Genomic DNA, 21,517 nt, shown 5'->3' with positions numbered 1-21,517 from the left:
TATTTTATATAATATGATGTTTACAAATAGGTACAACACTTACATAGAATTTTTTACAATATATTTCGGTATAGTTTTAAAATACGTTCAAAAATATTTTTTCTTGGTAAAAATTATTGTAGATAATAAAGATTAAAAAGAGTACTCGGAAGTTTGAATTCGATTTCAAAAGTATTTAAAAATAAAATTTCGTTAAGTTTCTACATTATTATTCTTTGATTATATTTTATAAAATTAATGTAATATTGTAGATTTATTATTGTTTTATACATATAGCATTTTAGTAATTTGCACAGATAAATATATAGCTTGTATGGATTAATAAGATTTGATAGCCTCGAAATATGAGGGTTTTGGACGCAAAATTCGTTGGGTATTATATAATTTTAATATAATATTATAGGATGACAAAATGTCGATTTTTTAAAAAGTTTCCTTTACAATATAACACATATAAATAAATATATTAAATTTATATAAACTAGTAAAAATATTTTCAAAAAACACATCAATAAAAAAAATAGGTACACGCCTAACTGTAAACGTACCCAATAATAAATTACTATACAGATATACGTACACAATAATATATATTATAATTTTTATCATCATAGTTATTAATAAGTTCCATTTTAAATTAATGAATTTATAAAGCTACAAGTCTCGTTTATCTTAAATAACAGATACGGCCCTTCAATGATAAAATTGCCCGGTTTCTGAACCAATAAAAAGAAAGAGAATGTGTGTATTATAATATATAATATTTAATAAATATCACAGAGTCATATTGACCCAAAAATAGGCCTACCCTAATACTTATTGCCTATTCGTTGATCCCAAAATCATGAAATATGTCAAAAGTATTGTTGTGAATACATGAAAGTAAGATTAGTGAAATAAAAATGAACCTCACCCCTACGGTATGTTGTATATACAAGGTGTATAACTGTAATATAACGTTCAATAATTTATTAGCTGGTAAAATATCTACAATACGAAATGAGAGAAAATGTTTTAGAAAAAAACAAATATTGCTATAATATCTACCCATATTTATAGGTACCTATTAAAAAATGTTTTTTTCAGTAAATATAAACCACATAATAATGCAATATTATATCATAATATGTGTATAATCATAATACAATGTTTGATGTTAACGAGCTAACGTGTGACCGGTATCTTGAAAGAGAACGAAATGTTTTTTGAAACGGTAACTACTAAATTACGTTATTAAATTTTGTAAGATTGGTTTGCAGTTTTTAATGAATGATAAATCGACGGTGAGATCCTTTCGAAACACCCCTGAAACGGCTGAAACTAACAGCAACGGTGTATCTTTTGTGCCTATTATATTTTATTCAAATTTTATTCTGTTTGGTCGCGGTCTCGGTGTTTCGTATTCGTCCGGTAGATCGGTTTTTTTTCGCAAACGTAAATTCATTGTATAATAATGTTGTCACCGGGCACTAGTCGATTGTCCGCGAATCGAGGGGCGACGATGATCATCATAATAATAAAAATAATGGGGACCCCGGATTTTGGTTTTTCCCCCTGAGTCCAGCGATATCTATTCGGTCTTACACAACTCCCCGTTTCATACATATATAATTCAAGTGCAGCGTATGCAAATAACAATACGTGTTTTAGTTTAGCACCAAATCAGGGAACGATAACCCTGATAGTTTAATATAATATAATATAATATAATATAAAAAGAAATAAAATGTTTACATAATATATAAATAGTACGTACCTACACGTACTTTACATTGTAAATCGATTTAAAATAACAATATGCCTCGGGACTTTCAGATAAGAGAGGGGTGAGAGAGGAGAGAAATAGAGAGAGTGTGTGTCTGAGAGAGAGCATAAACGGTTTCATTAAGCGGCTTGCTGACCGAACGGCCAGCGCCACATCAGCATCGTCCATCAACTGCGCGTACTGGTCAAGTCGACCAACAAGTATGTGAACAGCGGCAATTGTTTCAATGCTTTTACCTGATACTCGAGATTGTTAAGTCCGTCCGTTTTGAAACGTTTCCGGCCGCTGTACAACTTTTCGTACCTGTTTGACAAGCGTAAAACATAAACACACGCCGTTGTTATTATCATTAATGTTTTTTATTATTACTATTATTATTATTATTATTATGGAGTATGGTTATCACCATCATAAATACTGTACATAAAACCTACGCTGACACGTGGTTAATGTACCGTGACTATTGTTATTACCGTCATCCCCGGAGACGCATGTAGATTATATTAGTACCCACTACACAGAGTGATTATATTAACGCGAACCACTAGTCGTCGTCTGTTCAGGAAGAATTGATAGGTTTTTTTTTACGTATTTTTTCACCATCATATTATTTTTATTTTTATCCTCGAACTATATGTGATCGAAAACAGTTTATAGATTGTCGGTTTTCTATACGTTCATAGTCAGTACTGTTGTAAAAATTAGGGCATGTATAGAAATAAATATCACAGTTATGAAAAATATAGAATAAGCCCACTCTGTGTATATTATGATGTTACTTAAAAAAATAAATGTTAATTAAGCAATAGTTCAGGGGCGTCATTTGGGGGATGATTTTCATCAGCTTTCTTTTAAAACACCTTCTTCTACATGCCAACAATAAATATAAGAGCCGATATATTTAAGTGTTTCACATTATTTATTTCTATATTTTTTAGTGTTAAAAAAAATGTTTTGTGCTAATGTGTCTTATTTCAAAAAATATTCGATGTGATCCGAAATATTATAACTGATTGACAACCAGAAGAAAAATGATAAAAAAAACAATAGTATCCATGGAAAAATAGATATATTTTTTCATGATATTATTTATACTATAATTTGGAAGAATGAACATTTCATGGTCCACTTTTGATAATAGTCAAAAGTGTATGAATTGCCAGTCCGGGTAATAATGCCATATGTCACTATTAAAAATGTTGGCCCAGACACGTCTTGGTAAATAGCAACTCGGCTCGTAGCACAGAACAATAATAATTAATTAATTATGCTTTTAGACTGAAGTCCAGCGAGAAAACTCGCTGTTTTTACGCATGTTATTATTTACTCAAAGGCCTGAGCGGCCCTCCTACATACAACTAACCTAGGGCTGGCGGTATTTTCGGTATACCGATAAATACCGATATTTAAGAAATACCGGTATCCGGTATTTTCGGTATTTCAGAATACCGGTATACCGTGATTCGGTAATTACCGTTATTACCGAAAATACCCTACCCCGGTAATTACCGAAAATATTAGCATTTATTATTTATTATTTTTATATATTCATAATGACATAATATAATATTCTAAACTGCCAGTTTGCAGACCGTTACCCACATCTAGATCAGAGTTTCTCAACCATTTTAGAGTCGCGAATACCAAAAAATAGGTTAAAATAAAATCAGTTACCTCACGATCCCCTCCCTCTTTGTTTGTAGAAGTAATTTATTATTTTTCTAGAAACTACCCCTCCCCTTTTTACCATATCACAAAATATTGGGAGTCTTAAAGTCTTCAACAATAATAAATAATTAAACATGATTTTTAGATGTTAGAGGTAAATTTTCTTAGGTTGGAAACTTGGAAACACTAATAAATTTACCGAGATCCGGTATGTATTCCGATGTACTATATTTCCGGTAATTACCTCACATCGTTATTTTCGGTAATTACCGTGGTATGGTATTTTCGGTAATTACCGAAAATACCGTATAACCGGTAATACCGTAAATACCGGTAGTAAACAAATACCAATACAGGTATCAAAATTTTGAATACCGCCAGCCCTAACCTAACCTATAGCTATTGCCCGTGGATTGTTGGGACTTTATAATATTTGGCTACTCGTTATATCGTGATAATAAGAAAGTTTATAGATAATATAAGTGACATAATATTAAATAAATTATTCAAATATCGTATAGTTTTTATCCCCACTTAATCCCCCCCCCCCACACACACACATACAAAAGGGTGCCTATGTGGCCTGGTCATGATTTGAAACGGCCTGAACAATTTTTGGCACCAACATTAAAAAAGTTGAAATGACTCCTCTGCAATAGTTGTAGCACGCATACTTAGCACGGATAGTATTTTGCTATTATAATTGTAGGGAATCACCTATGTAGTGTGTAAACACTTTAAAGTCTGTCATTATATATTATAATAATATTAAATCCTCATCGAACATCACAACTCACGAGTATAATAATTAATAAATAATAGTATCCCTTTAGGTACGTCATTATGATGCACCATACACAAATATTGTTATTATAACACCAGTCTCAAGGCGACCGATGTGTCTGTATATTGATTTATCCCCATAGCTGCGAATGGAGACAGCATACGCGTTGTATAATATCATAATATGTTACCTATGCGTACATCTCTATATCAGTTACTCGCAAGACGTCATACCTGTAGGGCTGTACGTCATAAAAGTGCCAAAAACTTATAACTAATTATTATTTAGTAATTACCTTTCCCGGTACATAACAGTCAGCGAACGATTTGTTGTAATGTTGACACCAGTTCATTTATACAAAATGTGTAGGTACCTATACATTTGTACAACAGACGCCTAACCAAATTGATCCACCTAGGGGTGGCCATCTAGTAATTGGTTTCATGCACTTAAGAGATACATGAGAGGGGAGAGTTGAACGTACTCACAGAATGAAAATAAAAAGTTTTACAGAAAATAAAATGTGTAGGTAGATATTGATAGGTAAATAGTGCATTGTATGATTAATGAATTCAACGTTTAAAAATTATAACTAAATATTTAAAAAATAAAAATTCTTTGAATTTTTTATTAACACTCGTTCACTGGCTATGGATGAGTGATTACAATGGGAGCGACGTGTTTTTGTTTTATTTTTGGTTGAAAATACATTTTCCCTTATGATTTATGATATTAATTTAATTTGAAGTATCCAATATCTACGAGTATACGAGTATAGTATATTAGTAGAGCTCGGAAGTTGTTGGAGCTAAAACAGGCAAAATATGCACGAAAAAATGTAAAATATGCAAAAAAAATGTAATAAATATGCAAAAAATTATTCAAAGTTCATTAATCATTATTCAAAAACATATAATATCGTTATTTATAATCACAAAAAAAATTTATATTATGGAAAAATAAAATATGGCGCGAAACCGGTTGGCGTTTTGACATTTTATTGAACTAAAAAATAGTTAAAAAAATATATTTCCATTTTTTGTGAAGTCCAATGCGAAATAAATAAATGTTATATTTATATAGTACAAGCTAAGCTGTTGCATTAAACCATCAATATTTTCTTAAGATTTTAAATTTGAAATGACCTACAAATATTTGGCACTAGATTTTTATACGGAGTGTTGCGCCAAAGTCACTCCTACGAATAGTGCGGTTAGCGGCAACGACTTGCAGGTTATTAAGGGCTGGAAAAGGTAAGAACAATGCAAATGTATATAGCGCAATGCGCACAAGATATGCATTAAAAATTACACACTAATAATAACACAGATAAGCGCCTCTACATATGAAAATAAAAAAAAATAATATAATAATACGTATGCATGTATAATACGTATAACGAGAAATAACTCAAATGTCAATATGATTACATACGATAATAATAAAAATTATTTAAATATAGTTGACGGTGTGACACATTATTTACAATAGTACAATAACGCACCAACCTAGCTATTGCTGGCCGGCTTGTTACCCCGAACCACAATACAATTTAACACAAGTCCTGACTGATGACACTCTCGTGTCGCTATGGTTCTGAATTGATTAATTGATTGATCGAATCCGTGTCCCGTGATCTCCGCAATCGTAGATTATGCAAACTCTATAGGCTGGAAAGGCGACAGTTGGACTGGTCCTGGGTTCACAAGGACCCGTGATTGAACTTAGAGCACGTCGATTAATCTCTGCGCAAGGCAGCGAACGCGATACCTCACACCGACTCGAGCGAGGATATTCAGGAGTATGAAAGCGCTCAACTTGACTCGACCAGACGACGAATTGACAAATTCGAATACCAGACGTAACGTAATGACGACTTATCCACAAAACGGTTTCGGGCGGAGCACATTGGTACGCGGCGGCAAACGGACACGACGATGTGTCTGGCTTGACCGCCGGGAAGAGACGACTTGGACGCCGACGGGACAGCCTACGAAGGGTACGCAACGGCCAACAACCCGGGGCTAGACTTCGGTGGCGCTAAAACGCGTCCGTGTTCGAACACGTAGAAAATCTTCTTTATATAATGTTAGTACAGTAGGTACTGAAAAATATATTTTTTTATATTGTGGAACTTAATCTTTGCACTAGGTTTTTAATTTTGAATATTAAAGATACTTTAACTACACAGTATAAAATAAGTCTATATCGACTTACCTAGTCACTTTATATGTACGTTATACGTACATAGACATCTTCAGAAAAGTCATTTAGGTACTCAACAAATTACAGCAGAATAGAATTATATTTAATTTGAAAAAAACAAGTTTGTACCATAGCCACAGGACACTCCCTAAAACGCCATAAAAAAACTAAAATTTAAGTATTTTAAGTTATGGTTTTCAAATATACTTATAGAAAACCCAAAAATCAGAATATTTGAATAAATTCATAATTAAAGGAGAAATGGGGTTTGAGCTTGCTTGGTGAATTATTCTGTATATAATTTATAATTGACAAGGAGGCCGTAAAGTGTTACAACTTAAGTATTGTTAGTCGTCACATAATCTAAGGATTATAGAATGCAATACAGACAAGAAGCACGAATATTGTTCAATATGTTCTTATAAACATTTAAAACATTTCGTAAAAAAACGAAAATGTAGTCAAATAAATAATAATTTATAAGTAGTCTGACAATGATAAATTTTCAAAATATAAAATCTAAAAAAAAATAATAGCCTTAACAGTCTGTCACAACTAAACAAGTCCAATGGTGCATATTATTTTACGAGTTACGACAGTTACTGAACAGAATTCATTCAGAAGTTAAAAATGTTTCAACTTTATTATTATCTTTTATTTATATTCTAAAGACTTCTTCGATCAGTTCAGTGAATTCTTAATGATATTATTGGATGAGAAAAACAAATCATAAATTATAATAGTGTACCTTGCGTATCACATCAAAATTCAAAGAACACAGTTAGAACTTGGCTAAAAGAATTGTAAAAGATAAAATGTATTATGATGTCAACCAAATGACAAACCACTAGTTATGCAATACGGATGTAGAAAACGATCTTGGTTCAATATAATTATTTTACAAAAAAAAATTACACTTGCAATTTGGCTTTATATTATGATTTATATTATAAAAAAGGTTTTTACAGAACAAATTCGTAATTTTAGAAAGATCATCTTTCTAAAATTACGAATTTGTTCTGTAAAAACCTTTTTTATAGGTACTTAAATGTTATAATATAAATGCATACGATGTATTTTTATTTTTACCTACGCATCTATATAATATGGTTATTGATTAAAGATTTTGAATTTCAATACACATACAATATAATAATAATAATAATAATAATAATAATAATAATAATAATAATAATAATAAAAGTTAACTTAATACATTAGCCAGTTTTACCTTTTTGGGTTGGCTATTTGCTTAGCATGTGGTAACATATGGTAACGTGCCACGCTTGGATGGTATCTGGTGATGTTTAGGTTGTGTGCTTTGACCCGAAGCGCCATATCATCGTCTTCGCCACCCCATCCCCAGAATATGTTACTGAATCCGTTGACCATTTGGAAATGCGTTCGGTTCATGCCTATCACTCCACCGAATATGTCCAAGTATGGCAGTCTGAACACACGTAGTTGAAATTATTATTGTTATTGTTATATTAATTAGTAATCACATTATGATGTGTGTGTGTGTGTGTGTGTGTGTGTGTGTGTGTGTGTGTGTGTGTGTGTGTGTGTGTATTCTAATAGAATAAATGCAATGGAAAAAAAAATTATTCGATTACCCTTCAACTTTGAGGATGGTTTCTGGTAATTTTAAATTTATTGACTAAATTGAATCATATTTTTCCTTATAATTGACTTAATAATCATAACTATTTTTAATTTTTATATTAACTAAAAACAATAACAGCAAAATAATATATAACTTAATGAACTTCTGAACAAAAACACAAAAAGACAGAAAGTTTTTAATTGAAATTATGAAAATATAATGTTTATTTTTGTTTAATAAATAATTTATTTCTTTTATTAATGAAATTAGAAATTAACTAATTTAGCAATCTAAGGTTTTCATGGAAATAATTCAAATATGCGTGTATTTTATTATACCTAATTTGAATATTTTTTGTTCGTCAATGTAACTAACATATCTTGAATGTTGTGAAATGAGGTCGGGAGAACCCTTTACGATATTAGTTATCCTGGGAATGATTCTGATTTCTCATAGTTAAGTTTTCAGTAACTCTGTAACGATGACATAGAAAATGTAAATAATTAAAAAATTATAAATAAAAAAAATAAAAACGGGTAAGTGGATGTCGCTCTGCTGTAAATTAGGTGTCCAGGAGGTCGCTGTAATGGATGTAATTAAATTTGAATTCAATGATATCATATCATTGTATACAAACTACGGTTCTGAGCTTAGACCTCCCGAATGCACCTACTAGATTCACTTCCCTGCCAGAAAAGCTTCTATTTAAGAAAATCGAAGCACTCGTGTAAAATCAATACATGCATCGCTCCTCTCAGAATACAATATCGGTTTTAATGATTTAAAATGATCTCTAACAAATATTTATAAATTGTTAAAAGATTTTGAAAATATAATGATTGTCATATTTTATTGAATCAACGGGTAGTGTAAAAGAGATAACAGACTACTACCGAAGTCGAAGTGTTGCTTATGTCACCGATCTGCAATATGTTGTCGATATAAACGTGTAATTGTTGACAGCCAAAAGTATCGATAAAAATTATTATGTGTGTATGTGACAGCAAATTTGGTAAGACATTTAGTTAAAATCAAACATACCACTTTTTTCGAAACCCTGTTTAATAGCTATTCAATGTTCGCATTTTAAAATCAATTATAAATGGAAAATAATAGATTTCAGGTAAATCATAAAAGAAATATATCATGTAAGTTTTCAGATTTCTCGTCGTACTATATTTTATCACAACGATGGACAAAAGATAAGTGCATATGTTTTTATCAAAAAATAATCTGTGTCAATTCCTTTTATAGGGGCTGAAATTAATTTGATATGGGATTTTCAGTATAAAATGTATTTTATTAGTTTGAAAAATTATGACTATTTAATAACATTTTTATGATAAAATTGATTGATATTTGAATACTTATAGGTACTCACACTGTATTTTATTCAATACTATACAGTAAGTACATTTCGAAAATCTTTCCCCATCAATTACTTTTGAGAGTACTTATATATTTAAAAAAATTGTCCTTTAAACATTATTGAAAACTAAGCTTAACTGGTTTTTTTGAATACAATGCAATATTATTATTTTAAAATGTATTATAAGTTATAATAATACATTGTAATTTTCAATACCGGTACTTCTAATAACCTGTGTCAGAATGTACGAAGCGTTTTGAGTACCCAACACCTATTCTATCTCTATCTTATTCAATGGTTAGAATATAAAAACGTATTGTTCGTGAACTACTTATATATACAGGACACATTACGTGGAGTAGGGAAAATTATAATTACCTTTGAAATTGGTGTATGAATGAATTACCTAAGGGAATATTTCATACTGTAAATGACTGTTAATCGATAAAGGCCCATTCTGAGCATGAATGTAATAATTATGTGTAATTAGTTCTATATTAATTTTAATTTGTTGTAAACAAAGTTTTAAGGTTCTCTTAAAGTTTGGGTTTTTCATAATTTCATTCATAAATAAGAAAATAAATGTACTTTTCAATGAACCTAATATCTATAGTATTATAATAATATGAGATCCGCTCTAGTACCTACTCTATCCCACTTGTCTAAACTTTAAATACTCATAATAATTAGTAAACTATGAAAATCATTCTAAAATTCTAAAATTTAAAATTCGATTTGTATACATCGAAGTACTTAAAATTATGTTTTGTTTGAACACCAAATAACAAATAGATGGTATCATTTGAAAAATTCAAAATATGATGACATTAAAAAGTAGGTAGGATAATATAAACTATTTTTTTTTACAAAAATTTTGTTTTGTAATAAATTAAAATTATGTAAAAAAAATATTTTTTGAAATATTAGGTAAGTGCTCTTCAATAAAACAACCAACAAGCTTATAATATGAATGACAATTAAAGCAGCGTTTTTTCATGTCCTTTCTTGGCTTGGGTATATAATTATTACTCGTTTAGTCGTATAAAAGGATTCGAGATTGTTCTAATTAACTATCTAAAGAGGGTACTTTTATAAGTAATTTTGAAAACTCTACGTTTTGGCGATTTATCCCTCGCATTTACCATATATTTATGCAGAACCTTTTCCTTACCACTATTATTTATTTTAAATGTACCCCACAAAAAACTTTATAAACTTCGAGTGATAACTGATAAATATAATAATACATGAAGTTGTGTTTTGGTTGTATAATTTATTTAAGATAAGACGATAACCCAATAAGTATATTTTGTATTATACATCATAGTGGTTATTTCAACGGAAAATGTTTATTATTTCTATAAATTATAATATTTTATGGAAAAAATGGTTTTTACTCTGTCACTTACAAGAGTACATTTTGGACCAAAACTTTTTACTGAAAACTGCATTATTAATATGAAACTTTATTATTCAGATAGGAGGTTAGATCGATTGGGGATTAGATTAATATTGTAAACAAAAGTTTATATGTATATTATATTTTGTTTAATATTCGATAGTTATTTCGAAATTTTTAGAAAAGTATTCGACTTTAGAATAGGAAATTAAAATTAAGAATAATTTCAATAAAAAAACTAAAAACAAAAAATATTGTTTTGTTTTAACTACTTAAAAGCGACGAAAATGTAATTTTTTTCAACAAGTATTTGTTAAGATTATCAATGTTCATTGTTAATAAAATAACTCAATGTCAGTGTGTACAATAATAAAACAATTAAACAATCTTATATGATTATAACTACCTGTAATGAAACTTGTCAATGGCTACTGACATGTGTCTTGGTTGATCGGGACAGCTGTATATGTTTCTGTCATTCTCTGGTATAAGGTCTACGTCATGGAAAAAGAAACAGTCAAAATCGTGTAACTTTAATGCTTCTGTAAACCCAACGTTCATTAACATCGCCCGGTTAAACAGTCCATCGTCTAGTTGAAGAAAAAAATTGGCAAAATTAGATCTTATCAACGTGAATCGTTTGTACCACTCTATTTATAGATTTTAATATTTTGTAAAGATATATTTTTTTTAAAATACGTATCATTCCTAGGTATAAAATGAATGACTTACCAAACTGTTCTACGATAAAGATAGTGTAATCCAACTGTTGTTTTGTTAAAAATGGATGAATATTTAAAAGGAACGTGCAGAGATTATCTAGTCGGTTTCTATAAGGCACTATAATTGCAATTTTATATCTCGCCTGACAGTCTAAAGGCATTTGTTGTCCACCTTCTAAAACTCTCAGCCATGATAATTGCTGAGCCACTTCTTCCAACGTTTCCTGAGCAGGTACAAGCAGACGCACTGTTCCATCTATAAAAATGAAAAGAAAAAAATCAGTTGTTCGTCATCAAGCATTATACTATGAAATACGATTAATTTTTGTGGAACGCTGAAACATAATAACCTTTTCAGGAGCTTTTGACATATTATTATGTTATGCGTTTATCCAAAAATGCATGATTTCACACAAGATTTATTTTTCCAAAAACTAAGATATTAATATAGTCATATTATATTTAAATCAAACAACCGTACATTTTTTTTATGTATGGATTAAAATTTAAACACTTAAAAGTTATTACTGATCAAAGAAATGTTAAAAATTCAATTTTTATGTATCAATATGAACAAAAAAAAAAAATGTTTTTATGCATAGGTAGTCATTATTATATACCATCAATTTTTTGTAACCATACAACTATACTATAAGTAAAAAAGTAATGAAGGTAGGTGTGTTAATTATTATTTGAAAAAATTGTAAGAATTCTTACTAATGAATTTCATACGAATAAAACAATTATAAAATTATGATTAATCGCTATATAAATGTCAAACAACAATTAGCACTAAAATTAGCACTTTAGTTTTAAAGGTCAAATGTTTATGCGCAATGAGTTCCGTTTACCTTTACTAATTATCATTTATGTTACATATACATATAATCAATAATTATTGGTAACTATTTTCACTCATATTTTTTTACAGCTAAAATATTCTTAACAGGTTTTACACTGAACTAATGATAAACCTTGTCAAACCACTTGAAGCAAAACGCAAGCAACTAATGTTTCGTTTCTGTTTACTTGACTTATTTTTAAAATCAATCATAAATCTCAAAAATAAAATACTATTATTTACAAAGCAGTTATCAGATCAGTATAATCATTTAAGTATTAGATCCTTCCAAACTAACAAATATCCACCATATTATGCAAGGCTTTTAGTTCATAGCCTCCAGACTTATCATTACAAGTATCTCACTGTACATGACAAATGTCGCTCTACACAGCGATCTAAAATTAAAACAATCTTTAAAAAAGTTACACTCAAAACTAGCAAAACACGACAACCCTTTCATTAAAAACCTTGTTTTACCCCTCATTACCTCAAAACATCAACTGTTGTCTTAAAATCTATTGGTCTATCGTCTATGGACCTATTATCATAATAGTCTAGTGTAAGGTTCTGTTATTGAATGGTCTATTTGAGCCTTATTCACGTGTTTCACATTTATCAAACTGCATGCTTTTAATTAATATATTTACTTATTGTTTATGTTCAACAGATTGTAATAATGTAATATAATTATAATTAATTTACAAATTTCATTTTATAGAAGAATTGTATAAGTTAGTAGATCAGTTGATTATGAAATTATTAAAAACTTTTCATGTACCAATTTATAAATTAAATTGCTTAATTATGGTAGCTATAAAGAAGTCGATTTCATTTATTAAGAACTATAAAATCAATTTTTAATCATAATATATTATTAATATTTTTAAATGTATATCAGTATATCGATGGATGTTTGGCTATAGTATTTCCTTTTAATATTTAATTATCAAGAAGTATATATTTAGCTTCATATTAATTTTAAGCCTATATTAAATTGCTTTTATAAGTATTCAAGAATCATGATATTTAAAATAAACTAAAACTCCAAAAGGACTTGGAGAAATAATAAACGAAAACATAAAAGAGGCATAAGGAATTAAACCAAAACATTAAAGTTGTGCTATATGTTTATGAATAAACGTCAGTATAAGATATTATTATAGCAAGTGAACAGAATTTTAAAACAAAAGTGCTGAATAGTGGTAGGTACTCTATTTATATTTCAAAGGAATTTTCATCAAAAAAATTAAACAGTATATATAGTTATAAAAAAATTGTTTAGAAATTCACAAGAAACTTATGGAAGATACATCAACCATTAATAGTGAAACACAATATGTATACCCGTTAGCATAATTTCACATTCTTAGAAATAATTGCAACAGTTTTTTAGCGGAAAAAATTCTTAAAATAAAAATTTAAAACTTATCAATTATAAAAAGTACACAAGATTGGGTTAAAAAACCGTTAATAATTAAAATTAGTTGAAAATTCCGTGTATAATTTCAAGCTTAAAATATACTGTATAACTTATCATTATTGGCTATTGCCTTTATATATTTGGAGTGCTAACAGACTTAAAGGCTTTTGGAAACTTCAAGGCGAAATGTTTACTTTATTATAAATTAATATCATTCTAATAATTTTGTTTATTCAGAATTTTCTACAATAAGTATCATTTATTTTTGTTCAGCTTGTATGGCAATATTAATTTTTAATAAATTCTGAATCACATATTGTACGCTTGTACAAACAACTGATAAGATAAGTACCTACGCATAAATTGCTTAACATGAGTTAAATGAAATATTATGTAATTTTTGTTTTTTAAACTTTACGGTAGTAAAATATATAACATAGACTGAAAAATAAATAAAAAAGTTGGTAATGTCGCATAGTTTTTTTAAAATGATTATTTTGCTAATCTGACATGCATTTAGTTTAGAATATAAAGTATTCTACATGTTCTATTAATCTTTTACTGAAATATGATATAATACAAGTTCAACATAAATCATAAATATCGATAAGAAATATTATGAAGCATCGTACGAAATGTTTACGTATGCGGACGTGTTAGGTACCTATTCGAATATATAATATAAGAATGGATAGTCCATACAACCTTATCACACGGATATTAATTGAAACATTAAAATATACATATACATGTATAACATAACATTGATATTTACAAACGACCCCTTGTGGAAGTGAGACACCGCTTTTCTCTCTTATACGAAAAACACTGCTACTCCCCCCAGGGTTGCATGCATTGGCCTATCCTTATGTTATCCACTCAAAAACAGCTTTACTATTAATTTTTTTTGTACATTTTATACTTATATCGATAGGTATTTTAATTAATTTAAAAATTAAATTTAAATCAAAAAAAAAAAATAAAAATGAATTTTTTTCATTAATAATAATACTATCCGTGAATCATGAGTAACAATCAAATTAATATTAATATTTATTGATCAAATTATTATGATTAACTGGATTAGAAGTGATGTAAAATAATATTAATAATAAAAAATAGGTAATCTTATACGCGTTCATAACTTATGATATCAAGTCTAATAAAAATTGTTGGATGATCATGGTTTGTACTAAAATTGATAATCAGGAATACTGCAGTACTACAAAATATAGTAAAATATAAATGTCCCAATTTCTAGGAAATTCAACAAATTTAAAAAATACATCCATAATAATAAATATTAATTCATTATCCATAATAATATATCATAGTTACTTTGAAACATTATTTATAATTTTATACATTTCTGGTTATTTGCCGTTGAATTACACATAATTTAATATTTTTAATAAATGTGTCCATAAGTATATTTAATTATACGTACACATATTCAAATACTCCTTTAATTTATTAGATTTAATGTAACATTATTATAGTGCCTAAAAGTTTATTTTTATTTTACTATTGCATTGTAGTTAAAAAATAGTTATTATATGACCTATGGTTCCTGAACGCATAAATAATGTTACACGTCACATTTGTTGAATGATAGCTAATGTGCTATCTATATTTTGCATAATTTCCTAATGTAAATGTCAAAACAACTGGGACGTGATTTAACGATTGCGTGCATTTATATTGTGTCGTGTATATAACAATAAACGTTTAAAATGTATCATTGCTGGTTGCTGCAATGAAAACATGAAAACAAAGTTAACTACTGCTGAAAATGTTATTATTACGTATTGTTATTATATTATCCGGTTAGCTTATAAGAATATTATCAAGCAACTAAAATCAATCATACAATTGTATTCACAATTAATTAGTATAAACTATAAATAGACTGAGAACAATTTATGATATTGCGTTAAATGATCAATTTTTTGAATCTTAGTTATAGACAAGGTGAATAGGTTGACTGAACGTTGAGAATTATAGGTACTCTACTCACACTATAGGGTAACATTAAATCTGTTAATTCATTTAATTTTAAACCCTTAATTTAAAATAACTATTATTAATATGATAAAAAATATTTTAGTAAATATTTGTAGGTAAATACAATACTAAGAGTTAATATTTAGAGCAAACACTTTAAATTAAATTGTTTAAATCATTTGAGATGAATTAAAATGTTTAAATAATGAATAAATTATGGTAAAACGGTTCCAATTATCTTTTAATGTATAAATTAAATTTTCTGGATTCAAGAAATATAAATGAGGATTGAAGTTTTTATGAAAAGTTAACGTTAAAAATTAGGTTCTCTGAAGAATTAAAATTTAAAATTAATCTGACATTTTATTAAAATTCAGTAAGTTTATTGATATTGTAAAATATTATGTACCTAACGACTAACCGACCAACAACAGAGCAAAACAAATCATATTAAATCGTATAGTTATTCTAGTTTACTTATGGATAGTCTTTGCAATTTGTTCACAATAATTACATTTAATAGTATCGACTAAAAGTACGTAACAAATGTATGTTTCATACAAATTGCAACCTACTAAAGAAAATTCTTTGGAAATAAAACTATTATCATTATATTTTAATAGACTAAGACTTCTTTTCTATTTTGTTAATCGTTTTGGCATAATTTAACGGTGTATATTTGTGTTCTAATCTGGATATTATACCTATTACAGTAAAATACGAAAAGGGGGAAAGTACTACACAATATAAGACAAGTGCAAGGGCGCCAATTGAAAGGGGGGGGGGGAGAGACATGCCTACCCTAGAAAATAATCAACTATGCAAAAAAAACTTAATATTCTTTGAATTTATATACTTATTTCATACTTGATACCATACTTGATACCTTTTAGTCAAGTATACCTCATCATTAAGTAAATCACAATAATGAATGTGTTAAATTTCAAATTTGAATTCAATGATGAATCATTGCATACAAAAAACGATTCCGAGTAAAAACGGTATGCCACCCAATGCCAATATTTATTAGTAAGTATTATGTAAGTATATAACGTTTGTTGAAAATTTAAAGTATGTAAGGTTATTCGTTTTTTAGAAATCGATTTTATTCTTCTTAAAAATTCTTATTTTTCCGAATTTTGTTTTTATTTTTCCCAATTATTAAGAGAAGTACAAAACATTTTTTACTTTTGACCTCAAATAGATTCACTTTCCTACCAATAAAAGGTATTGACTTCGAAAATCTATGTATTTTTACGGCTCCAGTAAGAGAGATAGCAGATTAAAAAAAAATAAAATTAAAAAAACCTATAATATCGTTGTAAAATCAATATAATCATCGCTGCACTCAGTACTTAAATTTATAATTGTAAACTTACTTAAATCAGGTGGAGTTTGTGGACACAGCGTAAGAAGATTTTTGTCTTTCGTCTCTTTAGTTTGAACATTATTATAAAACTGTAACAAAATTTAAAATAAAACCAGTGAGTAATATGTGTACTGTCTGATGGAGTAGGTACCAGACAGTTTTTGTGTTTGAAAGCAATAATAAAGCGTGCAGATAAAAATGTTTTGAATAAAGTTATAAAAAAATAAAAAATAATTTTGTTTTGCTGATTATTCTTGGTTTTTGTATTTCTAGTGTACAATTCACATTTAATATCTAATATATTTAGGCATGGAATGAATAATATTTCAATATCCTTTTGTTTTTTTTAACGTTTAGGTACATTAAAGTTCCTTATTCATTTAACTCCGTACATAACAGTGACTGTATGGTCCTAATCATTTAAGAATGAAAACTTTATTTTTGTAATTCAATATTTTATTTGTATGCAATTTTTGGTTATAAATTATATTTTAAATAAAATAATAAAAATAAAATACGATGGGCTTTGCCTATCAGAATAAGAGATTTTATGTTGAAATATAATTGATAATTTAATATTTGTAAACTGATTTCAAAACATTATAATACTTGTGTAGACAGGATGATGTAATGTGCAAAGTAAAAAAAAAATATTTATGGATAAACACTATACTGCAGTATAATACATTTTAGGTAATTAAAAGTTTTTTTTATCAAAGAAAATATAAATTAAATGTCACACATTGTAACGTGGGCATATAATAAACAAATCCGTGATAAGTTTTCACGATAATATTATGAACACGTTCGGTGTGCGTAATAAAAAAAATAAGAGTAAATGTTACATTGAAGTTTACAATAAAATGTGTCTATATTACATACACAGAGATATTTTGTTTACTTACCATAGTTTGAATACCGGAAAGATTGAGGTGAGTTATTGGCACAGGGTTGGTCGACGTGAAGTACTCTTGCGTTGTAGTTGTAATAAGATTGTCGAAGCGGCGTGTTTCGTTGTAATAGCTGACATATAAAAACTGCACCAGTAAATAGGCTATACCCAGTCCGAATACAATTTTTCCACGCGAGGGTGGTAGTATGGACATTATAGTTCAGTGAACATTAATAAAACCAAATGTTGTGCGTTTTATAGCTGAAAAATAAATATACATTTGGTGATTAAACGACAATTCCATATTGCAGTATAGCGTGATAATTTTGTGTTTCATTTTTTTTTTCCAAAAATTGTATGGTGTATGGTTACAGTGTGAATATTTATATTATTTGCATATGTAATATTTTCAAAGGCTCATACATAAATATATTTTGAAAAATTATCGACTTACATACAATTGTAAAAAGTTACGGTTTGATAAAAACATGAAAAACCAATACACAGTTATATATTTTGTTATTTTTTAGATTTAGACTGAGGTTTTTAGTTATTTCACTGGTTTTCATTATTTTAGTTATATTTTAGTTTTATGTTTTATACTTACTCAAAATGCATATAGTAGGAAATCAAACACACATTTAATTGAACCTTTAGCGCATATATTTTAAAATTCTCAAAGATTCTTTCTTATAGACAAAAAAAATATGTATTTTGTTAAAGCTCTATACTTATAATTTTATAACACTAAAAACAGTTGCCCAGTGCCCACCCATGTAACAAAGTAGGTTGTGATTTTTTTTGTTATTTTAATAGATAGGTATCGTGGTATATCTTTTAATGGCGTAAAAAAAATAAGGCTAGTACGAGATTTAAACATTATGTTAACTGTTAAGTGACCCACAAGTTTAACTGTAAAACAAGGTTTATTTAAGTAATGCAACATAAATACTAGTCATAAATGATGATAAAATAGAAGTGTGGTAAAGAAGTTGACTTCAAATGGTAAAAAAACACATAAAATAACCTGAAATACCCAAATGTTTATTCTTCATAATGTATATTACACTACTTACTACCTATATTGTTCATAGAGATTTTTGATACTTAGTATAATTTTGAACATATCAAAATATACACCTTTTAAAAATTAATATAATATTATGTATATGTTTATTTTCTTTTAACAATCTATATTTTAACAGTAAATACGATTATTGAAAATCAAGGTTGTATAGACATGACAGATAATTTCAAATAGTTTTCGAAATTTAATCCCGATGCGATGGTGGTGTGGTTGATAGCGATTACTTATTAGTTATTACTATTCGAAATACTATAATTTTATTTTTCTTAAAAGTTCATTTATACCTTATAATATTATAATCAAAATCAAAGGTCATATGATCTGTACCAGCTTTTTAATATTTTTATTTATGATATGCTTTGAATTAACTAAAGACTACATTTTATTTTTAAAACAAGCTACACAATTATAATGAATAAGTCTAAAAAAAGTTTTCAGTAGGTTATAACCCCTTTAATTTTTTTTTTTCAGGACATATATCTAGTTTATTTATAAATTATAATTAATTTAATTGTGAACCACTTTATGTAATATTACAAAACAACGTTTGATAAATTTGATCATTTTATAAACACTACATTGTATTGGATGTTAAACGTCAATAATATAAGTATTATAACTTAAAATGATTAATAATGTTTGTCCGTATATTTTTAAATTTGTGAAATTATCAATTACATTATTAACTAGGTACCTAGTATAACAAATAAGCTTTTGTGGGAGCTTATTGGTGTGCACGTAAGTTTGGTATACATAAATATGTGCATAATAAACAGCTGGCATAATAATTCCATACAAGGGTATAAATCCCATGTAGTACTTGCACATTATTTGGTATCAGTTTTGATATTATGATAAATTTCCAATTCAATAAGGAAACTTTTGACCATTTCTGGCTAATATACTCCGATGATTTACTGCGGGTAATAAAAATTTATTGATCCCGAAGCAGCCTAGCTCCAACGATTTGAGTTTAAAGTATTTGATAAATTTTGAATTGACAGTAAATTATTTCCGTTTAACTGTACTAATATCAAATTTATTGTATGCCACTGAGATTGATTGGTAAACTCTTTTATGTCATATGGATTTATCGTGCATTCCGCTCAATAGTCTCATCAGTTGTCACTCGTCATATTCTCCAAGGAAAAAAATGTATGTTTTACAACAAATCAAAATTTAATTATTAATCCCCTTCTACTCCATTACATATACAATAAACGTTACGTATAATATTTATAGGTAAATATTTTTACAAAACAAGAAAAGTGTTATATTTTAAAACATAATTACCTATTTATTTTTATCAAAATGAATAGATATGTAATTTTTTTATGAATAATATTAATATATTTACCTAATATAGTTATAATTCATAAAACTATAATTAATAACTATAGTCTTAGTTTTTTAGTAAGAAGTCAAATAAAACATTATTATTTATTAATATTGCATTGAAACTTGAAAGTTTTACTTACTAATAAATAAACTACTAAATAATTAGAATAACATTTTTTTTAAATATAATTTGTTTACTAAATTTCCAAGGAATTGCCAGAGTAAAAGTTCATGTAACTTTCATAACAATCCTTCTAACCAATCACATATATAATAAACTAACTAAAATCAAAAACCTATGCATTAATATTTCAGAGTCAATTTAAGATTCCTTGGTCCACTAAGAGTCAAATAATAAAATACATTGATTTGCGTTGAGGTCAGCAAGGCTATATAGCCTATATAGAATGTACACAATTCCCCAAACCCATTTTATATTTTTCTTCCTTGTAGTTATTCTATATTATAGTTCTTCTTCATCCATATTGAATTTCTAAAACGGTTCTAAAGAATATGATAGCAAAAGTTAGTGGTGACCTGAAAACGTGTACGTCAACTTTATCGAGCGAATTAATGCAATTTGGTCAACAACATTGACACGCTTATCCTCCCAAGTAGATTATATTATTATATAGAACGTAGACACTACCCTAATATAGTAATATGAACTGTATAAGTACTAGTATTGTAGCATTTCTAAGCTAAACATTGGTTACCATCAATTATTGAAGTACATAAATAATTAAATTGAGACAAACACACAATTATAATGAACACTTTTAATCTACCCCTCCCGGTTTATACCACTATACAATTCAAGATTTATAAATTATGCGATGGTAAAACCAGAGTAAGTAGCACTACGAATGAAGCATATTATATTATTTTTTGCAAATTGTGAATATTGTGATCAAAGAACTGGCATAATTTAATGATATACATTATACAAGAAACGGAACAATTCTAGTTTAACAGCCTATCGATTTTTTTGATTTTTTTTTCTTAAAAAACATGCAAAAACACACAATAAAAAAAAAAAAATAAT

The 21,517-nt window shown here is 27.9% G+C and overlaps 1 protein-coding gene across 5 annotated transcripts in view; it reads right to left on the bottom strand.

The window, feature by feature from the left end:
* Positions 1 to 230: 230 nt before the first annotated feature.
* Positions 231 to 21,517, bottom strand: part of LOC111031204 (beta-1,4-N-acetylgalactosaminyltransferase bre-4-like) — a 38,641-nt gene continuing 17,354 nt past the window's right edge. For 2 of the 5 annotated variants that reach the window (XM_022311052.1, XM_022311053.1), the window contains exons 2-7: positions 18,061 to 18,308; positions 17,166 to 17,244; positions 11,529 to 11,774; positions 11,203 to 11,386; positions 7,654 to 7,872; positions 231 to 2,068 (exon numbers count right to left, since the gene is read on the bottom strand). In XM_022311052.1, coding sequence (XP_022166744.1) covers positions 1,933 to 2,068; positions 7,654 to 7,872; positions 11,203 to 11,386; positions 11,529 to 11,774; positions 17,166 to 17,244; positions 18,061 to 18,261 — 1,065 coding nt within the window. In that variant the 5' untranslated portion in view covers positions 18,262 to 18,308 and the 3' untranslated portion in view covers positions 231 to 1,932. Of the gene's footprint in view, positions 2,069 to 5,488; positions 6,322 to 6,342; positions 6,571 to 7,653; positions 7,873 to 11,202; positions 11,387 to 11,528; positions 11,775 to 17,165; positions 17,245 to 18,060; positions 18,309 to 21,517 lie in introns of those variants that run through there. The other 3 variants (XR_002604175.1, XM_022311055.1, XM_022311054.1) reach the window with 3 other exon arrangements.

This window comes from Myzus persicae, unplaced genomic scaffold (assembly GCF_001856785.1).
Source record: "Myzus persicae strain clone G006 unplaced genomic scaffold, MPER_G0061.0, whole genome shotgun sequence".
Classification (NCBI taxonomy): Eukaryota; Metazoa; Arthropoda; class Insecta; order Hemiptera; family Aphididae; genus Myzus; species Myzus persicae.
This window is presented reverse-complemented; position numbering and strand designations above follow the sequence as displayed.